At 41.6% G+C, this 23945-nt stretch overlaps 1 protein-coding gene across 1 annotated transcript; it reads right to left on the minus strand.

Moving 5' to 3' along the window:
• Positions 1-1574: 1574 nt before the first annotated feature.
• Positions 1575-23930, minus strand: PPP2CB (protein phosphatase 2 catalytic subunit beta). The gene is made up of 7 exons (XM_042451839.1): positions 23623-23930; positions 13549-13758; positions 13225-13398; positions 10350-10439; positions 5033-5194; positions 3920-4038; positions 1575-2234 (listed from the first exon to the last, which is right to left on the minus strand). The coding sequence occupies exons 1-7, from the start codon at positions 23722-23724 to the stop codon at positions 2162-2164; spliced, it is 930 nt and encodes a 309-aa protein (XP_042307773.1). The 5' UTR covers positions 23725-23930; the 3' UTR covers positions 1575-2161.
• Between the last annotated feature and the right edge of the window lie 15 nt (positions 23931-23945).

Here is a 23945-nt window from a genome sequence, read left to right on the forward strand (position 1 = left end):
TTCCCCATCATCTTCAGTGTCGCTTGGCTCCTTGGCCCCAATTCGTTCCAGCATGGGCAGTAGTGGCACACGGAGATCTGTTCCCATGGTCCCTTTCCTGTTATTATGGGAATTTCTGACCTCCCACCACAGATGATGGAGGAGTGGGTTCAGAAGGGAGGAGAGTCACCATCGAGGCTGGAAATTCTCTCCTCCATTCGCTGTAGCCTTGCCATCCCACTGGTCTGCGCTCTTGAAAAAGATGGAAGGGAGGGGGTGGGGAAGGCACTGGAGGCTAAACACAAAATAGGGTTTGACTACAAGTTAAAGCTAAAAGTTTGAGGTTTTTGTTTTGTCTTGTTTTGTAAATATAGGAGACAGAAATAGAAGCCAAGAAAGGATGAAGAAAGGTTGAGGAGAGGAAAAGCATTACATGGAAGGACAGGAGCCAGGAGTGGCTGCAGTGACTAAATAGAGCAGAAGAAAGCACATCCTATCAAAGTGGTAGGCCGGAAAAAGATTGCCTGCTAGGGTTGCTCCTTCCATGTGGGCGACACTGGAATGTTTTTCATTTTCCTACCTACTTGTCAAGGAGAGGGGTGCTTGGAGATGTCTCAGATCCTGCCCAAAAAGTGGCTTGCAATTGTTTGCTGTTTTCCCTTTCTTTGGTTATGATACTGTCTATGCTTATATTTTACAACAGCTGGATTTGACTACAAATATGTTAGCAGTATCACAAACATGATACTGCAAGAATGACAGGCACGGTGATAAACCGGATGGGATTTGTAGTATTTGTACAAGGAAAAATAATTGTCTGGCTAAATAATAATCAGACGTGCAGGGGAGGATGCTAGTACTGATATTCACCAAGGCCAGTCTCATGGGAAGCCTGAAAGAGAAGTGTGTGATAGGGACATAATGTACAAGAGAGTGAATGCAGGAATGTTTTGGTTTATGAGCAAAGAAAAGAAAAGTCTGTGAACTACAGGGCAAGTGTATTGCATACTGTATGCTTGCAGATGGGGCATATGGTAGTTCTGTCTACAGAAGTCATTGGTTAATGAAATAAAGTTTTGCTGTTAAAATATGGAAGACTGATTTACTGAACTAAAGAGAATGGCCAGATCCTGACACTACTGGAGTGAGTGGGAGAGCTACCCACATTATGGGATGTTCTACCCATATATATTGGGAAATTAGTTCTCATTCAGTTATAATCTCCATTAATGTAATCTGTTCTCAAGGTTACAAGGATGGGAAATGGCAAGACACATGTACTTTAGTGTGAACTTTCTCCTTCAGGTATCTAAAAATAACTTGTATACCAAACATGACTTGCTTAAAAAAATCTTGCACATAGTTGTGTCTGTATTAAGACTGGGAAGATGAAACTTGTCCCTAAAAAAACAAGTTACTACCTTTATAATATCATGAAACTAAGTAAAATCAGGTCAGTTGCTAAGTGTTTAAATCCAAGTGTTTAATAAATATTTAATGGAAGCAAACTGAGACAGTATTCTGACAATTTCTCACCTCCTGAATTAAGTTGTGTATGAGAGAGACAAACTTTGCCTGTTTATAATACCCATCTGTTTGGAATAATGATCTGCAAGTTTATTTGTTTAATTACATCAAATAAGATGCAAGCACTTTCATGACAAATATACAGAAAAAAAGGATCAACACAGAACAGTAATCTAGTTTAAATGGAGGGAAAGCTTATGACAACATACTCCCAAGAAGATTTTTTCTCTCTCCAGTTAAGTTACTTATGTCCATAAAATAGAGGGCAATAGGCTTAAGAGGGAAGTTAGTTTGTGCATTTTTCTTAAACTTCAAAACGTTAATACATGCCAGTTAAACACTACAACTAAAATTTACAAGTAAGCATGAAAGGGAGACGAGTTAGTTACCTTTCCTCTTTGAACAGTCCAGAAGAAAATGATTACTACAGTTAAAGAGCAGGCAAACTGGCTGTTGGACTGGTAGATAAAGGATTGATTAGTGTATTGAAGTCAATTTTAAGTTGTGCTCAAAGCTGCTCATCCTCATTATGGCACAGTTTGGTCCATGAAGAGGCTTTGCTGAGACAGACCCCAACTTATCACATAAATTGTTGCTTTTCAAAAAAATGACAGGTGTACTACTACTGCTCAAGGCCAAACCAAGGAGAACATATTTATAGGAAGTAATCTGGGGTGCGCCGAGTAACATGAGGTTCTCCACGGCGAGGTGCTGGATCAAACTGAAGGCTGTTGAAAGAGGGAAAAGAATTAGATGTTTGCTTTCAAGTGATGCATTTTACTAGTTACAATCCCCCTCGCCCATGTGTCAATCCAGCCCAAGTTGAGAATTTCAACAGAACAAATGCTTCTTTGCATTTTTCCTAGTTTTATAGGTCTGAACCGGAAGGACTACACTGAAAGGCTTTGCTTAGCAACACTACATGAACAAAGGAAAACAATATAATGTACTATCTATAACAAAGTAAATTAAGTTTTAAAAAATTCAGTTTTCTCTGAAGATGTCAGCCACAGATGCTGGCGAAACGTCAGGAAGAAACTCTTGTAGAACATGGTCACATATCCCGAAAAACCCACAAAAAACTATAAATTTAGTTTGTTTCTCAATTGTTATATTTGAGCAGCAACCCAAGTATGAAAGAGTGTTCCAGTGAAATAAAAGACTAATTTAAGTGTCTTTGGGGTTTAAGGCAGTGATGGCAAACCTTTTAGGGGCTGAATGCCCAAACTAAAAGGTCTTCTGGCACCGAGGTGGGGCTTCCACCCTCAAGGGGCAAGACTTCTTCCTCTGTCCTCCCGGGCCTTCAGCTGCCTCTCCAAAGACAGTTGAAGGCCTGAAGGTGGACCGGGGGGGGGGGGGGGGGGGGGAGTGTGTGTCTCTATCTCTTCCTTTACCCTGCGCTGCTCTGGAGAGGCAGCTGAAGGCTAGGGATGTCCGGGAAGGAGGAGGAACAGCACCTCTTCCTCCCCAGCCTCTGCGTGCAAGGGGAAATTGCTGTGTGTGCCTTCTCTCACATGTGTGCTATAGGTTCGCCATCACAGGTTTAACGTATTAATTTTAGTTTAGCTTACTGGGTAACTTCCAGTGTCATGATGATGACAGGAGGGTGTTTGTACATAGATACTTACACACACACACACACACCGGCCACTGTCTACCTCACACAGGATGGTTCACTGACCCCCTGGGAGCTGGCGGAGGTCATCTTCCACAAATTCCCTTTTGTCACCACAATTTCAGATGCCGTCCATTATTTGTTTATACTTCTTTCCCACCTTCTCAATTTGTACTAAATCAGCACTGAACAGTATTTCTCACTTAAGTGATCCATGGAATTCCCATATTAAGTAGGCTCTTAAGTTTAAATTCAACAAATAAGTTTCAAAACGACTCATTTTTGCTTTCTCTTGCTCTAAACCAGGGGTGGGCAAAATGCCCCCACAAATAAGTCTCTGTAGTTCTACCCCTGCAAAGTGGAGACCTTTGATGCTTTAAACAGTGAATAATGCTTGCCAGCACAATCCTCATCTGCTGTGGTGAGCAAATATTGTGCAAATTCTCCCACTCCCTACTTCCATCCCTCCCACTCCAGTCCTGTCTTAGAATCTTATTTCTTGCCTGTAAACTCTTCTGCATCCCTCCCTCCAGTCCTGTTCTCACTCAAAGGTATTCACTCTATAATGGCCAGATTTTTTAAAAAAATTAAAAGGTGCACATCTGATTAGTTCTAGATGTCTAAATGTAACCCTGACCCCACCACAGTTGCCCATCCCTGCTTTAAACCATCAGGTACTCCCTAGTGTTCACAGTGCAAAGTCCTGTGCTTTCTGTCTACACACTTAGAACAAGGTAGAAAAATTACTCTCTTCTTGACCCCAGCCTGAACTGTCAAAACAAGCTAAGTATTTCTTACAAGGAATATTTTAAAGTGTCATCTAGTTCCATGATGGCAGCCTGGTTCCCACAGCGGTAACAGTAATTAGGTGCACTGAAAATGGTGACCACATTCCGATCATGACACCAGTTGTAGCCCTGCAACAGAGGGGAAATGTTTTTAGTAGCGTTTAAAAAAGAAAAAAGATGTGAGTAGTTTAAAAGGCAGTTCATCAGCAAACGCCTCACTTCATCCATCCGTTTCAAATATCTTGACTATTATCATACAACATGTTTCAGAGTAACAGAGAAAACGTGTTTTAAGCTAGCCCAAATAATGTATGAAATCTTAATATTCAAACTCTTATGAAGGGCACAATGTGACACACTCCTTCAGATACTAACATTTCAAGTGTTTATTACTTTCTAAAAAGAATTGTGATTTGTTTCTAAAGCTTTCTAACGAATGCCATCAACCTTTACTATGTGGTTGTATTATCAATTGCAAACCACAGGCAATGTCCTTCAATTGACAAAGGAAAAATGTTGTGTTGATGAACACGACACTTTCCCTTAGGTCCCTTAAAGACGTGTACATTAAAATTCGCATAAACTAGTAACCGTCACAACTGCATGTTTATTACAGGAGTGGTAGCTAGAGCTTGGAGTCTGGTGCAGAAAGTATGCTTAGAAAAATTCTGAACTGAGCAAGTAGTACTAGAACTACAGTTTATATACAAAAATCCTTCCTAGTAATTACAACCTCTTTCCTTTCAGTAGTGTAATTGGATCAGGTCATTCTACTGCAAATCATACTACTACTGTCAAAAAACTTGGAGCCAGAAGTCCTTGCCAATCTACTAGAAATTATTATTGTTGTTGTCGTCATCATCCAAAGATCTACTCGTAGAATCAGAAGCATATTTTGCCCACCTCTTTATTAACCAGATTAGCTGTTGGAGAGACTAGCAAAGACAAATGACAAATCCAAATTAACTTAATTTGAAAAGTAACTTAATTACTCTTGATGAATACTAAATTCCTACTTGCACAGCGGCTGAGCTGAGATTGTATATAATCATTTTCTTTCTAGGAGAAAAGCAACTTCTCAAGGTTTAAACCTCAGGTAACAGGGGGATCATAATAACCATACCTCCATTACAAGCTGATGAGCACGAGATACCAATGTAAGCCCATTGGCATGATTAAATGTTTCGGAAATATCTTGACCAAACGTGTAGCCTGCACCACGTGGAGAAATTCCCCAGCCACCACGATCATCTGGATCAGACCACAAGAGATCACACATTGGGCCCTGTTAAAAAACAACAATAAAATTTCCTTGAATCACATTTTAACTGTCATGAATCCCATTTTGGGAAAGAAACAGAGTGTAAACTCAATCCATCAAGTATGTGATTCTCTTCTTAGATTGTAAGCCTGAGGGCAGGGAACCGTCTAACTAAAAGATTGTATGTACAGCGCTGTGTAAATTTACAGCGCTTTATAAATAAAGGTTAATAATAATAATAATAAATATGTACTGTACAGTCGGCCCTTCTTATACACAGATTTTTTATACATGGATTCAGGCATCCACGGTTTGAAAATGTTCCAAAAAAGTATAAATTTCAAATATCAAACCTTGATTTTCCATTTTTTATAAGGGACACCATTTTGCTATGTCATTATATTTAATGGGGCTTGAGCATCCACAGATTTTATTATCCACGGGGGATCTTGGAACCAAACTCCAGCGTATAACAAGGGTCCACTGTATGTACAGATTAAGAATAACAGATAACTGAAACAAAATGTAACTTATCAAGTATTAGCTCTTGCATATCTTTAAATCAATTGTATTTTGAGTATAACAGAAAAACTTTTATACTGTAGTAGTAAAGCAGGAAAAAATGTGTACAGTCTTCAAATAAAATCAGGAGGCTGTCTCCATCCTTGTTTGGCCACCATAGGACACCAGCAGTAAAATGAATTTTCCTCCCTGCATGTGACCCACGTCTTCACTGGGGGACTTGAGGACCATGTGGAATATAGTGGGGTTTAGGTTGAAGAAGGATGCTGTATAGAGAAATAAGTCTGTTTCTGCTGCATTGGATATTTCTCAGAATGTTTAACAGCTAGACAGTATCAACAGAGAAAATGGATTAGAAGCATTAAAAGTCAGGAAATATCAACAGAAATTTAACAAGAAAAAGAAGAAACAAAACACTTCCAGTTTCAAGAACAAGAGGAAAGGGTAGTATTACCAGCAAGGGTAGACACAGATGAAACGGGTGGGGGGGGGGGGGGGAGGAATTGAACTCAGTTTTAAGAACAGCAAATTGGAAGTAAGAAATCAGAAAAATGTCTTCAGAATACAGTAGATGATACTCAACATCAAAAAGTGTAAGAGAGCACCATTTTATTTATATATTAGCAGACAAAAAGAAGTTGAAAAGAAAATAAATACTGCTGCTTGGAGATAAAAATGATAAAGGGGTACTAAGGTTGAACTGAAATGAAAGTAAAAACTAGATTGAAATCATCAGCCAAAAGTCAAGATACTGAGAAAAACCAGTTCATTCCTGAAAGGAAACTGGAGAATTAAATGAAGAAACAGAATTCAAGAGAACAGCTGAGAGATGCCAGAATCCTGCAAGATCAGCTCTTGCATGCAAAGCAACTGGATATCATTTTAGATGTGTGCACACAAATGCAATGTTTTATTTAAAGGCCCCACACCCTTCCATTAAAAGCAATGTACAATCTCAAGAAGTGACTGATCTAGCAAATTATGGCATCAGTTTTATAAAGCCCATACACTATCAGAGTTCATTGTAGGGCTTCATGCACATGTTACTGATATGCTTTGTACTGTTACAAGTGCAAACACTGAGCTAGCAGGACTTCCAAGCCTCCACCTGGTTCTCCCTATAATTCCCTGAACCACAACCTTGGGAGAATCTTTTCAGGAAGGAGGGACTGAAAAAGGAGGAAGGAGGAGCCCAGCTTCCACCAGCACTGTTTCATGACCTTTACTGGTATTTAATCCAATTAAAATATGCCATAAACGGATTAGGGCAAAAATATTAAATTAGGGGAGGCACCCCTAACTTGTGGCCTAACACACCTTGCAAGTAGTACCAACCTGACCACAAAGAATCTTGCAATGCCTCTCCTCTACAGCCCCACACCCTGGGGATTTGTCATGCAGCTGTGCTCCCAAACAGGAAGAGATTCCCCATTATTCTGATCTGGTCAAGAGGTGAGGTAACAACAGCTAATCGTCATGTCTTTCCCCAGTTGCGAATGCCTGCTTTTATTTCTGAGATTGGTGGGAACCATGTGTGGTTTTACCACTGTTAAAACCCAAGTAAAGCCTCGGAGATGGACCTGCAAACAGTGCTCACAGCTTTCCTGGCGCAAGGATGGAGGGAATGAAGCAGAGCCATATCCCTGGGTTCAGTGCCAACTGGATGCTATAAGCTGATTCTCTGACCAGCATACGTGCAATATCAGGGGTGTGCAACACCCATGAGGTTGGCACAGACCCCTGACAACATCCTGTTCGTACGCTTTTTGAGAGGCGGGGAGCTAATGTGGGACTCAAAACCAGTTCCCTGATCTTTCCTGAACTAGTGCCCAATGATTAATATTCTAGCTTATGCTTAGCACAGTTTCAAAGCAAGGTGAGAGGAACAATATTAGCATTCTAAAGCTGAGGCTGAGCGTTCTCTACAGCCTGGAAGGCTGCACAAGCCATTTGTGGCTCTAGGAGCTGCAGCCAGGATATTTTATCTGTCACTTTGCTGATCATAACTGACTCTAGGAATACCTCAAATAGCCATATTTATTGTTTAATGCCACGTGATGGTGATCAAATTTTAAAAGAGAGGTATTGGGTGCTTTGGAGGATCCATGAGGGTGTTCAGGATTGCACACAATCCATCTTAATATACCGTATATACGCATGTATAAGTCAACCTCATGTATAAGTCGAGGGCAGTTTTTGAGGCCAAAATCATGGATTTTGATATGACCCGTGGATAAGTCGAGGGCATGTTACAAAAGATCTAAAGGGGAAAACAAAGCACCACTTCCCGCTCTACATCTCCCTCTCTGAACCTCTCTCAAGGGTCACAGTATCAGCCTGGGGAAACAAGTCTGGGTGCATACACACACACAGAGCGCTCTTTGCATCAGCATTTCCAGGCTCATGGCTTGCAAAAAAAAAAGGGGGGCACCAGCCTTGCTTTCTCCCTGCTTTTAACCCCAGCATTTCTAGACCTTGGCTAGCAAAATAAAAAAGGAGGACATCAACCAGCCTTGCTTTCTCCCTGCTTTTAAGTCCAGCGTTTCCAGACCCATGACTTGCAAAAAACGGGGTCCAAGCCTGGGTATGCTCCCTCTCTCTGCATCCCTCTCCCTTCCCTCAGTAGCTCCTTTTAGCTGCAGCTGTGAGGGAAGGCTGAAGGATCTCTCTCTCTCTCTCTCTCTCACACACACACACACGGAGAGAGGAGAGGCAAAAATGGCGCCGATCGCCAGGGCAACACAGGCCTAAATAGGCCTCTTGGCCAATGAATGGCCGAGAAGCCGGGCGGGCCCGCTCCCCTCCCGGCCGCTGGGCCAATCAGGAGCCACACTCCTGTGATCAGCAAATCAGGGCCACTTCCCCAGAGCAAGGGAGGCTGGGAGTTGGAGTCCCCCAGCTCGGAAGTGGCCCAGTGGCGTGGCGCTCTGTCCCAGCTCCCAGAGGAGTCTGGGAGATGTAGTCCACACCACGTCGACATGGAGCGCCGCGCCTTTTGCTGGAGCCAGGCGCCCAGCGCCAGGAGGGAACCAGCATGGGCCCAGGGCTGCCAGGCAAGCTGCCCTCCACCATCGTCCCCCCCCTCCACAGAACCTGGCCCTTCCACCGCAGCAACAGGACCAACCCGGTAAGTCGGGTGGTCCCATCTCTCTCTCTCTCTCTCTCACACACACACACACATTCTCTTGTGGAGAGAGGAGAGGCTGCCGGCGCCAGGACTCAAACAGGGAGCTGTTTACTTGGCCACAGAGAAAGGTGGAACTTTTTTTTATTAACTTTATCAGCAGTAGTAACCTATTGACTCTTCCATAAGTCGATTGTTGATTTTGGAGTACATTTTGGGGCATAAATTTCTCGACTTATAGTCAAGTATATACGGTAAACACAATCCATGGACCACACTATTCTCACCCCTGTTCTAAATAATTAACACAACCATTATCAATACACCAACATCCAAGATATTATTCAAAATGAGCAAAAAATTAACTTCTGCAAAGGCAAAGCTGATGCCAAATCTCAATGCAATCTATTGTGCAGGATGGAGGTTATTACAGTTCTCTTACTTCTAAAGTTACTAAACCCTGACTTCCCAAAAACCTTCCCAGCCCTTTGGTTGCATCTACACTATAGAAATAATGCAGTTTGACACCATATTAAGTGCCTGTGATGGGATTTGTAGTTTCACAAGGTTGTTAGCCTTCTCTGCCAAAGAGTGCGGGTGCCTCACAAAACTACAAATTCCAGGATTCTGCACAATGAAGCCATGGAAATTAAAATGGTGTCAAACTGCATTATTTCTAGAGTGTAGATGTACCCTTTGTTGCTGAAAAAAAAATCTTTGTACAGTACTAGAAACTTTCTAAACCAGGTAAATAGCCTTGGTCCTTTCTGGCTTACAACGCCCATCAGCATTAGATGCCATAGCCAATGGTTAGGGCTTTGAGAGTTACTCCAAAAATATGTGAAGGACTACAAGTTGCCCATCCATTCTGCAGTTAATAAATACTAAATTGTTCTGAATTAACCAGCTGTGTTTTTGTTAACCAAGCAGCTAGGCAACTGAATAAGCCAAATATTTCAACTGTGAAGTGTGGATAATAATCTGTTCTAAGAACCTCTCTGTTAAAAAGTATTAGAGGTGCATGATAATACGACTGACCACTATTTAGATAATTAATTCTGGGTGTAGTATTAAATAAACATGATGAAAAAAGATCAGTTTCAGAACATGGTACTGTACTCTCCTACTATTATCAGAGTCAAAGTAGACATTTTCATCACTCTGGTTTTTTCCCCTAGGACAATCGGTATTTATGCTTGTTGTTTTTAACCCTGTTGTAAGCCGCCCTGATCGCAGGAAGGGCGGGATATAAATAAAAATTTTATTATTATTATTATTATTTAAAATTCAGTTAATTTAACTTATATGTTTCTCTTTGACACACACTAACTCCTCCTCTTCCACAACAATATTGTACACACCTACTGAGAAGAAAGACCCATCAAGTTCTACAGGACTTTTTCCGAGTTAAGAGTAAACAAGGGTTGAAGCACTAGCCACTCCCAGTTTTTCTAAGTACTTGCATTCAAGCAAGGGGAAAAGCTGAAAGTCCAACATTTCAATAAGGTTATAATACATTTTTATTGTTCTTACTTCATGTGGGACCTCCTGCAGACGATCAAGAGCTCTGATATGATCCAGTGTATCTATAGACGGAGAAAGACCACCATGGAGACAGAATATCTGAAGGAGAGAGAGAAACAGGATTAAATTAAATGCGTTACCCTACCATCTTGTATTTTGACAATGAGTCTGTGTGTACCTACCTCCCCTTGGATTAAAACTAAGAAAGAAGCATTAATTACTCTAAAAATTAAAACCATCTAAATCTGAGGTCTCCTGAAACACATTTTTTTCAATGAAGTAGCTGGAACCCAAGCACAGCTTTGGAGATGGTCCTGCAAACAGTGACAGATCCCCAACAACATCTCATTCGTACAGGTTTTGAGATGTGGGGAGCTAATGTGGGACTCAAAACCAGTTCCTTGATCTTTCTTGAACTAGTGCCCAGTAGTTAATATTCTAGCCTATGCTCAGCACAGTTTCAAAGCAAGGTGAGAGGAACACTATTAACATTCTAAAGCAGAGGCTGAGCATTCATGGTTTTGTGTCAGGAACAGAAGCTGCAGTGAAACTTCCAACTTTCACATTCTCCTGATAGAAACCCTAGAGACTTCCGGATGTGTTTAATTCTGTTTAGGGCTGAATCTACACGAGGGCTGTATGCCAGCTCCACTGCATAGTATTTATGCCCCAGTTTAATCCCTTTACTGCCACACACATCTATTTTAATCTCAACTGAAATCAATTTGGAAAGTCTCATGGAACTCCCCTAACGGTGCAAGGGAGTGTTTTTGGACTGTGCGCACATGTTTGCCATATCAGTTTATATGTGGCCCATGAACACAGTAGATGTGAGGTTTTTTTTAATTTCTGCCACACATGTACATATTCACATATTCAATTAATCAAATAGCCTCTCTCTGCTTTCCCTTTCACCTGGGTGTCTATATAAAGTGAAGTCAGCAGAGCAGGGGGGAAAAGCAACAGCACCTTTTCTGGACACTGATACGAACAAGGAAGAAACCCATCTTTGGCGAGGATGATCAGGTGACCTAGGTGACCACTCCCAACCTGGTCCCACCCTCCTCCAACCTTGATTCAACCATGATCTCAATTTGGGGGTGTTGAACCACCAGTGTTAAAAAAATGGTTTTCCCCAAAAACAGTAGAATAAATTGCCTTAATGCCCTCATAAAAGTGTCTTCCCATCAAAACAAGAGGAATATTGTGCATTCCAACAGGATTGCGATTGACGTAAGGAAGTGTTCCTTAGCTTGTGTAGATTCTGTCTAGATTAGCCACAGCTACTACGTTGAAACAATTCAACTTTAAGCCATTATTTATAAAGGTGGTTTTTTTAGACTAACCATAGTTAAAATCAATCAAGGGCTTGTCCTGTTTCAAACACAGTAAGCTAAAATGGAAATGGAAGCTTCAAGTTGTTCCCATGCAGATGTATTAGAAAAACTGTGCAGCGTACAGCCACTAAAGGCTTCCTGAGACCTATTGTCATAATACTAGATAAGCCTAGACATATGAATATCTAATGTCCCACTTTGCTATTTAAGATACACATAAAGGAGTTTATTCAATATCACTGGTGTTGTCAAGTTGCTTCCAACTAAAGATGATCCTAACATAAGTTTTTTTTGTGAAATTGAAGGCTTTTATGGCCGGCATCCATAGTTTTTTGTGAAGATGCCAGTCACAGATGCTGGCGAAACATCAGGAATAAACTCTTATAGAACATGGCCACAAAGCCCGAAAAACCCACAAAAAACTGTAAGTTTTTTTCTTGGTAAAATTTGTTCAGAGGGGGTTAGCTTTTGCCTTGTTCCATGGCTGAGCAGGATTTGAACCCTGGTCTCCAAAGTCATAATCCAATGCTCAAACCACTAACGCCATGATGGCTCTGTATCAAATATCCTACTCACCCTTTATATTAAAAATAGTACACATGGATCTAGTTACCTTCCAAGTTTGGGACTACATTCAGATAACATCAGACTATGGTTTAGTATGTTGTCCAAGCTTAAATCAGTTTACATATGGTAGTTTTCAAGGAGTTATCAAGCCAAGGTATCAAACTAGTACAAAAATGGGTTGCAAGACACAATTTGTGTTATCATCATCATCATCATCATCATCTATTCTATTTATACAGTGGTACCCCGGGTTACGAAATTAATTCGTTCCGCCGCCGCTTTCGTAACCCGAAATACTTCGCAAGCCGAAAAACCCATAGGCGCTAATGGGGAAAAGCCGCGATTTCGTGTGAAATAGCGCCGAAAAGCACCAAAAAAAATTTCGTAACCCGAAAAAACCTTCGTAACCCGGAACAGTTTTTTTAAATGGATTTTTTTCGTAACCCGGAAATTTCGTAAGGCGGCGCATTCGTATCCCGGGGTACCACTGTACCCTGCTCTTTAGAAATGATCTCAGAGCAGCTTACAAATTGTTAAATAGACAGTTCCCTGCCCTCAGGCTTACAACCTAAAAAAACATGACATAAAAGGAGAAGAGAATGTCAGTAAGGAAAGGGATCGAGACCAGTGGTTCTTCTCTCCCTCTGGCGATGGCAGGTGAAAAAGAGGGAGGGTCCTTCTTCTGTCTCTGGGCTAGACCTGGTGGAGCTGTGCCAACCCCTTCTCTCTGATCATGTGAGTTCTTCACTGTGGTTAGCATAAAGGTACTGCATGACTTCTAAAATGAGCCCATTATGATTTTACTCCTTTAGAAACCCAGTGCCCACTGACACATCAAGGATCACGTTTCACCCATTTCCTATGTGGATAATGTCCAGCAGTGAAAAGGCAGCAGTTAGAATTCTGATATCCAGGTTTACAGAATACAGGCTTAATTTACTGGCATCTGAAGATACCACACAATATGGGGGGGAACTTACCTGTCCATCTACTAGAGCTGTAAGAGGCAGATAATCAAACAGATCTGTGAAATACTTCCAAACATTGGCATTTCCATATTTCCGTAGACATTCATCGTAGAAACCATATACTTGTGTAATTTGTCTGCTTTCATGGTTGCCTCGCAGAATTGTAATACGCTCTGGGTAACGCACCTAGCCACAGAAACAGACAGACAATGTAACAGTCCAGCCACTGGGTAAATCAGCTATGTTCTAACTAACGCAAAGGTTCTCACATTTGGAAAGGATCCACTGCAATCTAAAAATTAACTTTCCTGACCCTTAAATATTTACAAAACATACCTTTAGTGCTACAAGCAGAGTCACAGTTTCCACTGAGTAGTAGCCTCTGTCGACATAATCTCCCATGAAGAGATAGTTTGTGTCTGGTGATTTCCCACCAATTCTAAAAAGCTCCATAAGGTCATGGAATTGACCATGGACATCTCCACAGACTGTAACAGGACATCGTACTTCCTGAACATTGGACTCTTTTGTAAGTATTTCTTTAGCCTGATAACATAACATGAAAAACAGCTGGTTAGAACATCTCCTGTAACACTAAAAATGTATTAAAAAGATGCTGTGATTTGCATGTATATTTAAATCTATTTTTAGCAAGTTAAAGACTCAAAAATGTAAAATTAAGACCATAATTTAAACACACACAAAGAAGCTCCAGAAATGATAATTGTCTTCAACTGACGGTGTGCTGGACCAATATAAGGAACTGAAAATATGAACTGGTATTTTGAGTTCCCTCATCCTCACAGCTGGTATCTGCTAACTGATGATATTTTTCTTCCTACATGGTAGAAAAGCTGGATATAAATTATATTAAATAAATAAAATAAATACATAAAAGCTAAAGCAGTAAATGGTGTAGCGGTCTGAGTGTTTAACTACAACTTTGGAGACTAGGGTTCAATTCTCCACTTGGCCATGAAACCCACTGGGAGGACTTCGGTAAGTCACATGCTCTCAGCCTCAGGGGAAGCAATGACAAACCTCCTCTGAAGAAAGTTGCCAAGAAAACCCCATGACAGGGCATCCTTAGGATCGCCATAAGTCAGAAATGACTTGAAGGCACATGAGAACAAACAAATTAGAACAGGAACCTGGGTGGATGGATTAGGAGGAATGGATCCTACCAACCTGTGCCATCCAAGCATGTAATGTGGCATCAGCATTGCTCAGGTTCTATGACAGAGGGAGCCCACTTCCCCACTAGATATTCCCCATTGTTTTGGCTCAGACTCACACCCACTAGAGTGTGGCTGGAAACCATGCACCCCTCCACAGATTTCTAAACTGCAAATCCCAGTATTCTTAACCACTGACTGTCCTGGCTAGGACTCCCATGAAGAAACTGTAGTCCAAAAATAGATAGAGAGCCAGGTGATTTTGGAACAATTTCTAATCAAAACAGAAAATGACCAGAAATCATTTCCAAATGTGAAAACAAGTTTTCCCCACTTAAAACAGCACAGGGGAAGGAGAACATAGAAAAATCCTCCCCAGTGAAATTATGCTCAAAATACTACAACACAGACTCCATCCACATATGAAAAGAGAAATCCCAGAGGCCCAAGCAGCATTCAGGAAAGGAAGAAGTGAAGATAGGAGGAAAGAACAGTAACACTCTTAGATGTATGGATGACACAATACTACAGTGGGCCCTTCCCTTACGCGGGGGATCCGTTCTGGATCCCCCTGTGTAAAGGAAAATCGATGTATGCTCACACCTCATTGAAAACAATGGAGAGCATGCTCACAGTGCAGCACACACACCATTTGTTTTATTGCTGCACGGCTTCAGCATATGCTTGAATCCGTGTATGGTGCGCCCATGTACAGCACGGGCACACTGTACTAGCAGAAAACACCACAGATTGAAAACAATTACTAAAGAAGTGCAAAGGTAGGCTTAATGCTGAACATAAAAAACCAAAAATAATGACCATAGAAGAAATTCATAAATTTAACCTAGACAATGAAGAAATAGAAATAGTCAAAGAGCTCCTATATCTGGGATCAAACACTGATCAGAATGGTGACTACTGCCAAGAAATAAGAAGAAAAGTAGGAATGCGAAGGGTAACAATGAAAGAACTAGCTAAGATCTTAAAGACTAAAGACATACGTACAACTGAGCACCAAAGTCAGAATTGCCCAAGCCACAGCATTCCTCATTACCATGTACAGATAGATGTGAGTACTGGACTGTGAAGAAAGCCGGTAAGGAAAAATTTTTTTAACTCATTTGAGATGTGGTGCTGGAGAAGAATGCTGAGGATGCTATGGGCAGACAAACAGAGAGGTCCTAGAACAGATCAAACCAGAATTCTCCCTGGAAGCCAAGATGACGAAACTGAGGCCGCCATACTTTAGCCACAGAATGAGAAGGCATGACTCACTCAAAAGACAACAATTCTAGGAAAGGTGAATGGCAATAGACAGAGCAGACCACATACCAGATGGCTAGACTCAATTAGGGAGGTCACGGACATGAATTTTCAGGAACTAAGCAGAGCAGTAGTGGATGGGGATGTCTCATCCATAGGTTCACCACAAGTTGCGGCTGACTCAAGGGTAGTCAACCACAACAACATTCTCCACAGAGTGGTTGAGAACCTGAGTAAAGAAACTATGGGATGTTAAGGGGGGAGGGCTAGAAGAAAGGACCTGTAAGGAGACATTTTTGTACACAAGCCTGAGCCAAAGAGATAGGCCAGAGACTCTGCTGATTCTACCATCAAGCTCCATACCAAGCTATCAGATATAGTTTCAGGTACAGCATTGGAAAATCCCCATCTACTTCTCTTTAATATTCACACGAGGGCACCTTTAAGTAGGTCTAACTGGGGTTATTGCTTCTCTTCTCTGCAGTTGAAAGTTCTATTTTGTCTCCCCACCTTCCAGATAAGGCAGAGGAATTATGTTGTGTGGGGATCTGGAGTAAGGTGATACTCAGCTGTATTCCTCTTTGTCATCTGATTCAGATGAGATCTGTTGATACTATTTCTAGATCAGAATGCACTTCCTCCTGAAAGAGGTGTGCTGTTTGGGACAGCTACTCAGCCCAACATTGTCTTCTGAGGCCTGTCATCAGCTTCCCTTAGTTGCAGCCTTCCCTGGATAGAGTGGTGTGGCTGCAGTAAGCCATGCCCTAGATCAGTGATGGCGAATGTTTTAGAGACCGAGTGCCCAAACTGCAACTGAAAACCCATGTGCCATGTCCCTCTGGCTTTCTAATTATTATTATTAACCTTTATTTATAAAGCGCTGTAAATTTACACAGCGCTGTACATACAATCTTTTTGATTAGACAGTTCCCTGCCCTCAGGCTTACAATCTAAAAAGACACGACACAAAAGGAGAAGGGAGTGGTGGTGGGGAAGGGGATGAGGTCCAGCAGTCTTCTCTACCTCCGAGGCCTGGACCAAGGCAGATGGACTGGAGGGAGGGCTCGGCTTCTTCCAGGCAGGCCTGTTGGAGCTAGCCTGGCTCTCTCTCCCTCAAGATGGAGGATGAAGGGAGGGCTCGTCTTCTTCCAGGCAAACTCTGTGCTGGGGTGATGGTGTGTGTGTCCACAAAAAGGGCTCTGAGTGCCACCTCTGGCACTTGTGCCATAGGTTCGTCACCACTGCCCTAGGTATATCTGAACCACAGTGTGAGCTTTTTTATCTCGTAAGCCACCTTGAGTCCCAATTTGGTGAAAATGTGGGGTAACAATTAAGATCACAGATAGACTGATCAATATTTTCTGGCTGGACTACTATAATGAATGATATGTGAGGCTGCCCTTGAAAATGGCCAAGAAACTTCAACTAGCAGAGAATTTTGATGCTAGACTTCTGGCTGGTTTATCCACATACAATCAGATGGACAGTTTGCTAACAAACCCAGTTCCAGGTGGTACTACCCGTGATTTAAGACCACAAGACAAAAAGATACTCTTTTCTATACACATCGTTCACAAAAAAGGGGGTATTCTTAGTAGCAGCACCTTGACTTTCAAACACCCTCAAATGGAATGTTTGCTAAATTGCATTCTGAGGCATTCAATAAGTTTCTAAAAAAATGTACATTTGGATTTAAATTTGCTTTTTAAATGCTGGCTGACACTGTTTTGTGTCTCAGTTTCACCAGTCATGTCTAAATATTAAATTACCTTATTATAGCTTACCTTAAAAGGCACAGTATATAAATTTTATTGAATTTGGAATATTTTTACAACAAAAACATCTGGCAGGACTGAAGTGCTAGAACTACTCTGAAATTATTAGAGCAATCTGAGGAAATGTATTATCGTTCCTGACCAGCACCTGTTTCTGTGGTGTGAAATTATGAAGACTAGAACATAGCCAATGGATGGTACAAATGTGCTATACTGCTAGTGAAGATCACCACCTCCTAGGATTAGTCTTGTGAGTCAATATCACTGAAGTTCAACAATAATTGCACATTTCAGGCTGTACACATAAAAAGTACATGTGGAGCTACAGTTTGATAAGTACAAAGCTTTCATCAAATTATATACTAAGCCAGTGATGGCGAACCTATGGCACACGTGCCAGAGGTGGCACTCAGAGCCCTCTCTGTGGGCACACATGCTACTGCCCTAGCACAGAGTTTGCCAAAGTTTCTTACTAGAAAGCCAAAGGGATGTGGCACTTTGCAATAAATAAGTGGAGTCTGGGTTGCAGTTTGGGCACTTGGTCTGTAAAAGGTTCTCCATCAATGTACTAAGCATTCTGCATTGTTTCAAAATAGATACTGTATACCTCTACACTATTGCAACACTGGTTCAAAGAATGTACATAACTTTTCTGAGAACAAAAACTGCTGACTTGTTATAAAACAAGCACTGAAGTTGCAGCTACAATAAACATATATCAAAATAGTAATTCTCAAGATCCAAATATTTCTAGTTTACCAGTTTAAAGATTTAATCATAGGGATAAAATGTAAAGGTAGCTACGTTCTTCCATTAGGAAGTGGGAGCAAGGAAAGTTGAGTCAGTTTATTAGTATCTTTTACTGAGTCCAATCAATATTCACAACATTACACAGGAGCTTTCAATTAAAGAATTGTTGTTGAAGCCAAATCCTGTTTTTAAAGGTTCTAAGGAAGGACAGAACCTTACATTCTGTCTCTTCTAGGTAGATGGTAGCTGTTGAAAGATGTAAACAAGAGGTTATTTTTGTAGACTTTCAATGGCATCCTAAGCATGTTTACACAGACTTTCCATGAAGCTCCATCAGACTTTCTCCCTAGCAATGACATTTAGGACAGCAACCTTGATAGGGTTTAAACATTCTGTGTGTCATATCCAGACAGCTTCATAGGGGCTGTAACACAGAATATCAGGCCCTAGAAAAACACCTAGTTAAGATGCAATGCTAAAGATCCAGGTAGGAGAGTGACTATAATTGTGAGAGGGCTGGAAACCAAAACCCTATGAGGAACAGCTTAAGGATCTGAGTATGGCTTAGCTTGGAGAGATGATGAAGAGGAGGGATGACACTCATCTTTAAGTATCTGAAAGGACATCTTGTAGAAGATAGAGTGAATTTATTCTCTGTTGCTCCCAAAACCAGGACATAAAGCAATGGACTCAAATTACAAGCAAACAGATTCCACATAAATATTAGGAAGAATCTCGACTGTTAAGATTTGTTCTGACAGTGGAACAGTCTGTGTTGGAGGGCAGTGGAATCTCCCTCTTTGGAGCTCTTTAAACAGAGGATAGATGGGTATTTTTCAGAACTCCTTCAGTAATACATTCTTGTATAGCAGGGGATTGGATTAGAAGACCCTTGAGGTCCCTTCTAAACCTATAACTATGAAACGGGGGCCTCCCCAACATGCTTCTTCTGGTGCAACTGCAAGGAGTTTGGAAAAATCTACTTTGTTTCTGAACTACTCAGAAAACTTTGGTTGCTATAACCTTTGGCCTGTTTACATGGCAGAATCATATCCCTTCACTTCATCCTGGTTTGTACCAACCAACCACAGCCTAAACTAGGGATGGGGAAACTGTGCATTCTCACCTGCTCCTGTATGATATTTTCCATGTCTGTCTGTCAAGTGACAAACAAAACAGAGAATGGAACTTTTATTAAAGAGTTCCCATCTCTGGACCTGCCAGTAATGCAGCTGAAGTACTGGAAATAGTAGTCCTGGAAACCAAGTTGGAACAGTTTCAGGAACAATGAGGTTAGAGAGGATCCTCAGGTGACAGCTTCTGATGAAGCACAAGACAGGGGTTGCTGTTTATAGAGTCAAAATAATAAGCTGTATTTTAAATGCTCAAATGATCTTGCTTTATGAGAAAGATTATTGGGCTACCCATGACTTTCATTTTAAAACCTATTTGGCTATGTAGGTAAAACATTTTTCTTACAAATTTGGACTACATTGGGCATGTTTTACCAAAACACCATGATGTAAAAACATGGAGGGTTTGTGGCTTCACAAAGGACAGGGGCAAGTTAGATCTCAAGAGAAACATACAGTCGGCCCTTCTTATACACGGATTTTTTATACACGGATTCAAGCATACACGGTTTGAAAATGTTACAAAAAAGTATAAATTTACCTTGATGTTCCATTTTTTATAAGGGACACCATTTTGCTATGTCATTATATTTAATGGGACTTGAGCATACACGGATTTTGTTATACACGGGAGATCTTGGAACCAAACCCCAGCGTATAACAAGGGTCCACTGTATCTTTTTGTCTTGCTAATAGAGGAGCCAGCATTGTGTAATGGTTTGAGCACTGGACTAGGACTCTAGAGACCAGAGTTCAAATCCCCACTCGGCCAGTGGGGTGACCTTGGGCAAGTCACACTCTCTCAGCCTCAGAGACAGGCAAGAGCAAAACCCATCTGATGAAACCTGCCCACATAGGCCTGTGATAGGTTCACCTTAGGATTGCCATAAATCAGAAATGACTTGAATGCACAGAACCACCATAACAATGGGATTTAATTTTTTTTAATGGCCAGGAGGAGGAGGAGGAATCTGCCTACATGAATGTCCCTCCAACAACACCTGAACAGAGAATAGCTAGATTTTGACAAAATCCAGGTTTAGGATTAACATTGCCATATATTTTTCTTTCTCCTGTATGATTTTTGACATCTTTGTCTGATGAAGAAGATAGTGCAGCTCTGAAAGCTTGCAATCATGTATTTTGTACATTTTGGTTGGCCAAGAAAGGTAGCACTGTTTTATGGTGGGTTTTCATTAATACTGTAGATCCCTCTGCTATTAACTTCCCTCAGGTTATTCCTGACTCATGGTGACCCATGGATGAGACATTTCCAAGTCCCCTCCATCTTCCATTGTCCTGTTTAGGTCTCGTAGATTCATGCCTATGACCTCACTGATTGAGTTCATCTATTTGGCACATAGTCTTCCTCTCTTTCTACTTCTCTCCACCTTTCCCAGCATTATTTTTTCTAGTGAACCATGCCTTCTCACAATATGCCCAAGATATGGCCTCAATTTAGTCATCTTGACTTCCAGGGAGATTTCAGGCTTGATCTTGCCAAAGACCCATTTGTTTCTCTTTTTGGCTGTCCACAGTATCCTCAGCACTCTTCTCTAGCACCACATCTCAAATGTGTTGGTTGTCTTTTTATATGCTTTCCTTGCCGTCCAGCTCTCATATCCATATATAGTGATGAGGAATGCAATGGATTCTTCTCCAGCACCACACATCTGTGGGGCTGGCTGTTTTTCATTCACTTGGCTGACAACAGGGTGGCATACCTTATGAAGAGACAGAATGTAGGCCTGTGACTCTAACCATGACACACACACACACACAAAAAACCCTTTCTGCAACTGTACAATAAAGATGTCACCTCTGGGAGAATCCTCTCCTTGACTCCTGCTGTTAACTCCTTTGAACTATACATCTGGGTGGGACCCAGGAAAAGGCAGGATGACCAGAGGTCCTCGCAGCCTGCTGGACTGTAGTCTGCAAGGGGCACTGAGGAAGGTGACTGGGAAAGGTATGGAGTGAGCTCATGGTGGAGAGAAGAGGAGAGATGTGCCACATAAATGGCTCTTTGGCCACCTGCATGTCTCTGTGTGGCTTTCCCCATCCTTGGGTTGATTCCTCCCCACCCCTGCCATGGCTTGCACTTATGGGATACTGTGACATTATCCACATTTGGTAGATTTTTTCTTCCAAAACTCCAGGACTCCAGTATTGTCTCATTTCTCCATGGAAAGTGCTTCATGGTAAGTGCACAGTTGCTGGAATGGTAGTATTAGATGGCTAGTATGCAGATACATATTATTTGCTAAATGACATAACTATTAATTAATGACTGAGAGCATTTTTTTTTACACGGTTGGGACATCTCATCACCATAGAATCATAGAGTTGGAAGAGACCACTAGGGCCATCCAGTCCAACCCCCTGCCATGCAGGAAATCCAATCAAAGCATCCCCAACAGATGGCCATCCAGCCTCTGTTTAAAGACCTCCAAGGAAGGAGACTCCACTACACTCCAAGGGAGTGTGTTCCACTGTCGAACAGCCCTTACTGTCAGGAAGTTCTTCCTAATGTCGAGGTGGAATCTCTTTTCCTGGAGCTTGCATCCATTGTTCCGGATCCTAGTCTCTGGAGCAGCAGAAAACAAGCTTGCTCCCTCCTCAATATGACATCCCTTCAAATATTTAAACAGGGCTATCATATCACCTCTTAATCTTCTTTTCTCCAGGCTAAACATCCCCAGCTCCCTGAGTCGTTCCTCATAGGGCATGGTTTCCAGACCCTTCACCATTTTAGTCGCCCTCCTTTGGACACATGGCTCCAGTTTCTCAATGTCCTTTTTGAATTGTGGTGCCCAGAACTGGACACAATATTCCAGGTGGGGCCTGACCAAAGCAGAATATAGTGGCATTATTACTTCCCTTGCCTGGACCTGTCCTCTATTTCAACCTTCAGTCCAGGAGGAATTCCAAAATGTCTCCATTTTGAGCATGATTAAAAAGCATGAGTTTACATTTCTATGGGGATTTTTAGTGTTGATTTTGTAATGTCCTCCATTTGTCTTCAACTGTGTACATTTTGCGGTGCCTTGTCTTCCTTGGTGGCCATGACATCTGGGTTGGCAACTACTGTATTAGCCAGAAGACGTTTTCTACAGCCAGCCCTAGATTGTGGAATGACCTGCCAGAAGAGGTTTGGCTGCTGAATATGGTCTCTCAATTAAAAAGAGTATTAAAAGACCAGTCTCTTCTGGCAACCTTATCCAGACGTTTTTTAAATTGTGGGTTTTAAATGATGAATTTTACACGTGGAATTAATATGTACACATCTTATTTGCCCTTAAAAAGTGATGTGTGCTTTAAACGATGTATCTTTAACTGATGTTGTTTGTTTGTTAATTGCTGTTGTCCCGGCCTCACTCCATGGAAAGACGCAGGTAAGACATTATTTATCAATAATAATAATAATAATAGTTGTTGTTGTTGTTGTTGTTGTTCCTGCCTCAATCCATGGGGAGAGGCAGGTAAAACATTATTATTATTATTATTATTATTATTATTATTATTATTAATGGCTGTTGCCCTCTGCCTTGACCCATGGGAAGAGGCATGTAAGAAATTATTACTATTATTGCTAACTATTAATAATAATAATAATAATAATTGCTGTTGTATCCTGCCTGGATCCATAGGGACAGGCAGGTAAGTCATATTATTATTATTATTATAGGCTATTAAATAATAATAATTATTATTAGGGGTGGGTAAGTCACATTATCATGAGGCAGTAAGTCATCATCATCATTATTATTAGAAGCGGGTAAATCATAGTCATCATTATTATTAGGGGCAGGTAAGTCATTATCATTATTAGAGGCAGGTGAGTCACTGTTGTTACTATTATTAGAGGCGGGTAAGTCATCATCATTATTATTAGGCAGGAAAGTCATTCTTATTATTATTATTATTATTATTAGAAGCGGGTAAGTCATCATTATTATTATAGAAAGGTAAGTCATTATTAGAGGCAGGTAAGTAATTATTATTATTATTATTATAGAAAGGTAAGTAATTATTATTACTATTATTATTATTAGAGGCGGGTAAATCACTATTATTATTATTATTGTTGTTGTTGTTGATGTTATTACTCTGGTCACTTCTACAAAAGGGAGGAGGCGTTTTGGCTCGGTCTGCTCCCGAGGCCTCCCCCCCAGACACACTTTTAGCATTTCCACCAGGAAAAGGGCTATTATCTCTTTAGGTATGCCGCCTTTCTCCCCCCCTCCTCCAAAGGCCCCTGCTGCCGGTGTGTCCCTGAAGGGCCTCTCCTCCTCCTCCTCCTCCTCCTCTTACCTTCTCGCAGAGGCTCCGCACTTGGTTCTCTCCCAGCTGCTTGCATTCGTTGAGCTGCTCGATCCACTGGTCCAGCTCCTTGGTGAAGCTCTTGTCCTCCATGCTGCCGCTGCCGCTGCCGCTGCCGCTGTCGCCGATTCTCTGGCTCTCTCTGGAGGGAAGAAGGGCCCGCCCGGGGGCGGAGAGGCCAGGGCGGCTGCTTCCCCACCGACGGAGGCCAAAGCGGGGCACGGATTAAGGAAGGAAGGAAGGCAGGCCCAGCCCAACGGCCACCAGCCCAGAGACACCCACAGCGCATGCGCCGACACACACACACACACACA

Source organism: Sceloporus undulatus, chromosome 2 (genome assembly GCF_019175285.1).
Source record: "Sceloporus undulatus isolate JIND9_A2432 ecotype Alabama chromosome 2, SceUnd_v1.1, whole genome shotgun sequence".
NCBI classification, from domain to species: domain Eukaryota; kingdom Metazoa; phylum Chordata; class Lepidosauria; order Squamata; family Phrynosomatidae; genus Sceloporus; species Sceloporus undulatus.

Excerpts from the sequence above, each read along its gene's own strand:
- PPP2CB (XM_042451839.1), bottom strand. The coding sequence starts at position 23,724 with ATGGAGGACAAGAGCTTCACCAAGGAGCTGGACCAGTGGATCGAGCAG. Across the intron at positions 5,195-10,349 it reads TGCAGGAGGTCCCACATGAA|GGCCCAATGTGTGATCTCTT; the intron begins GTAAGAACAATA and ends GTTTTTTAACAG. Across the intron at positions 4,039-5,032 it reads CTCATCAGCTTGTAATGGAG|GGCTACAACTGGTGTCATGA; the intron begins GTATGGTTATTA and ends CCTCTGTTGCAG.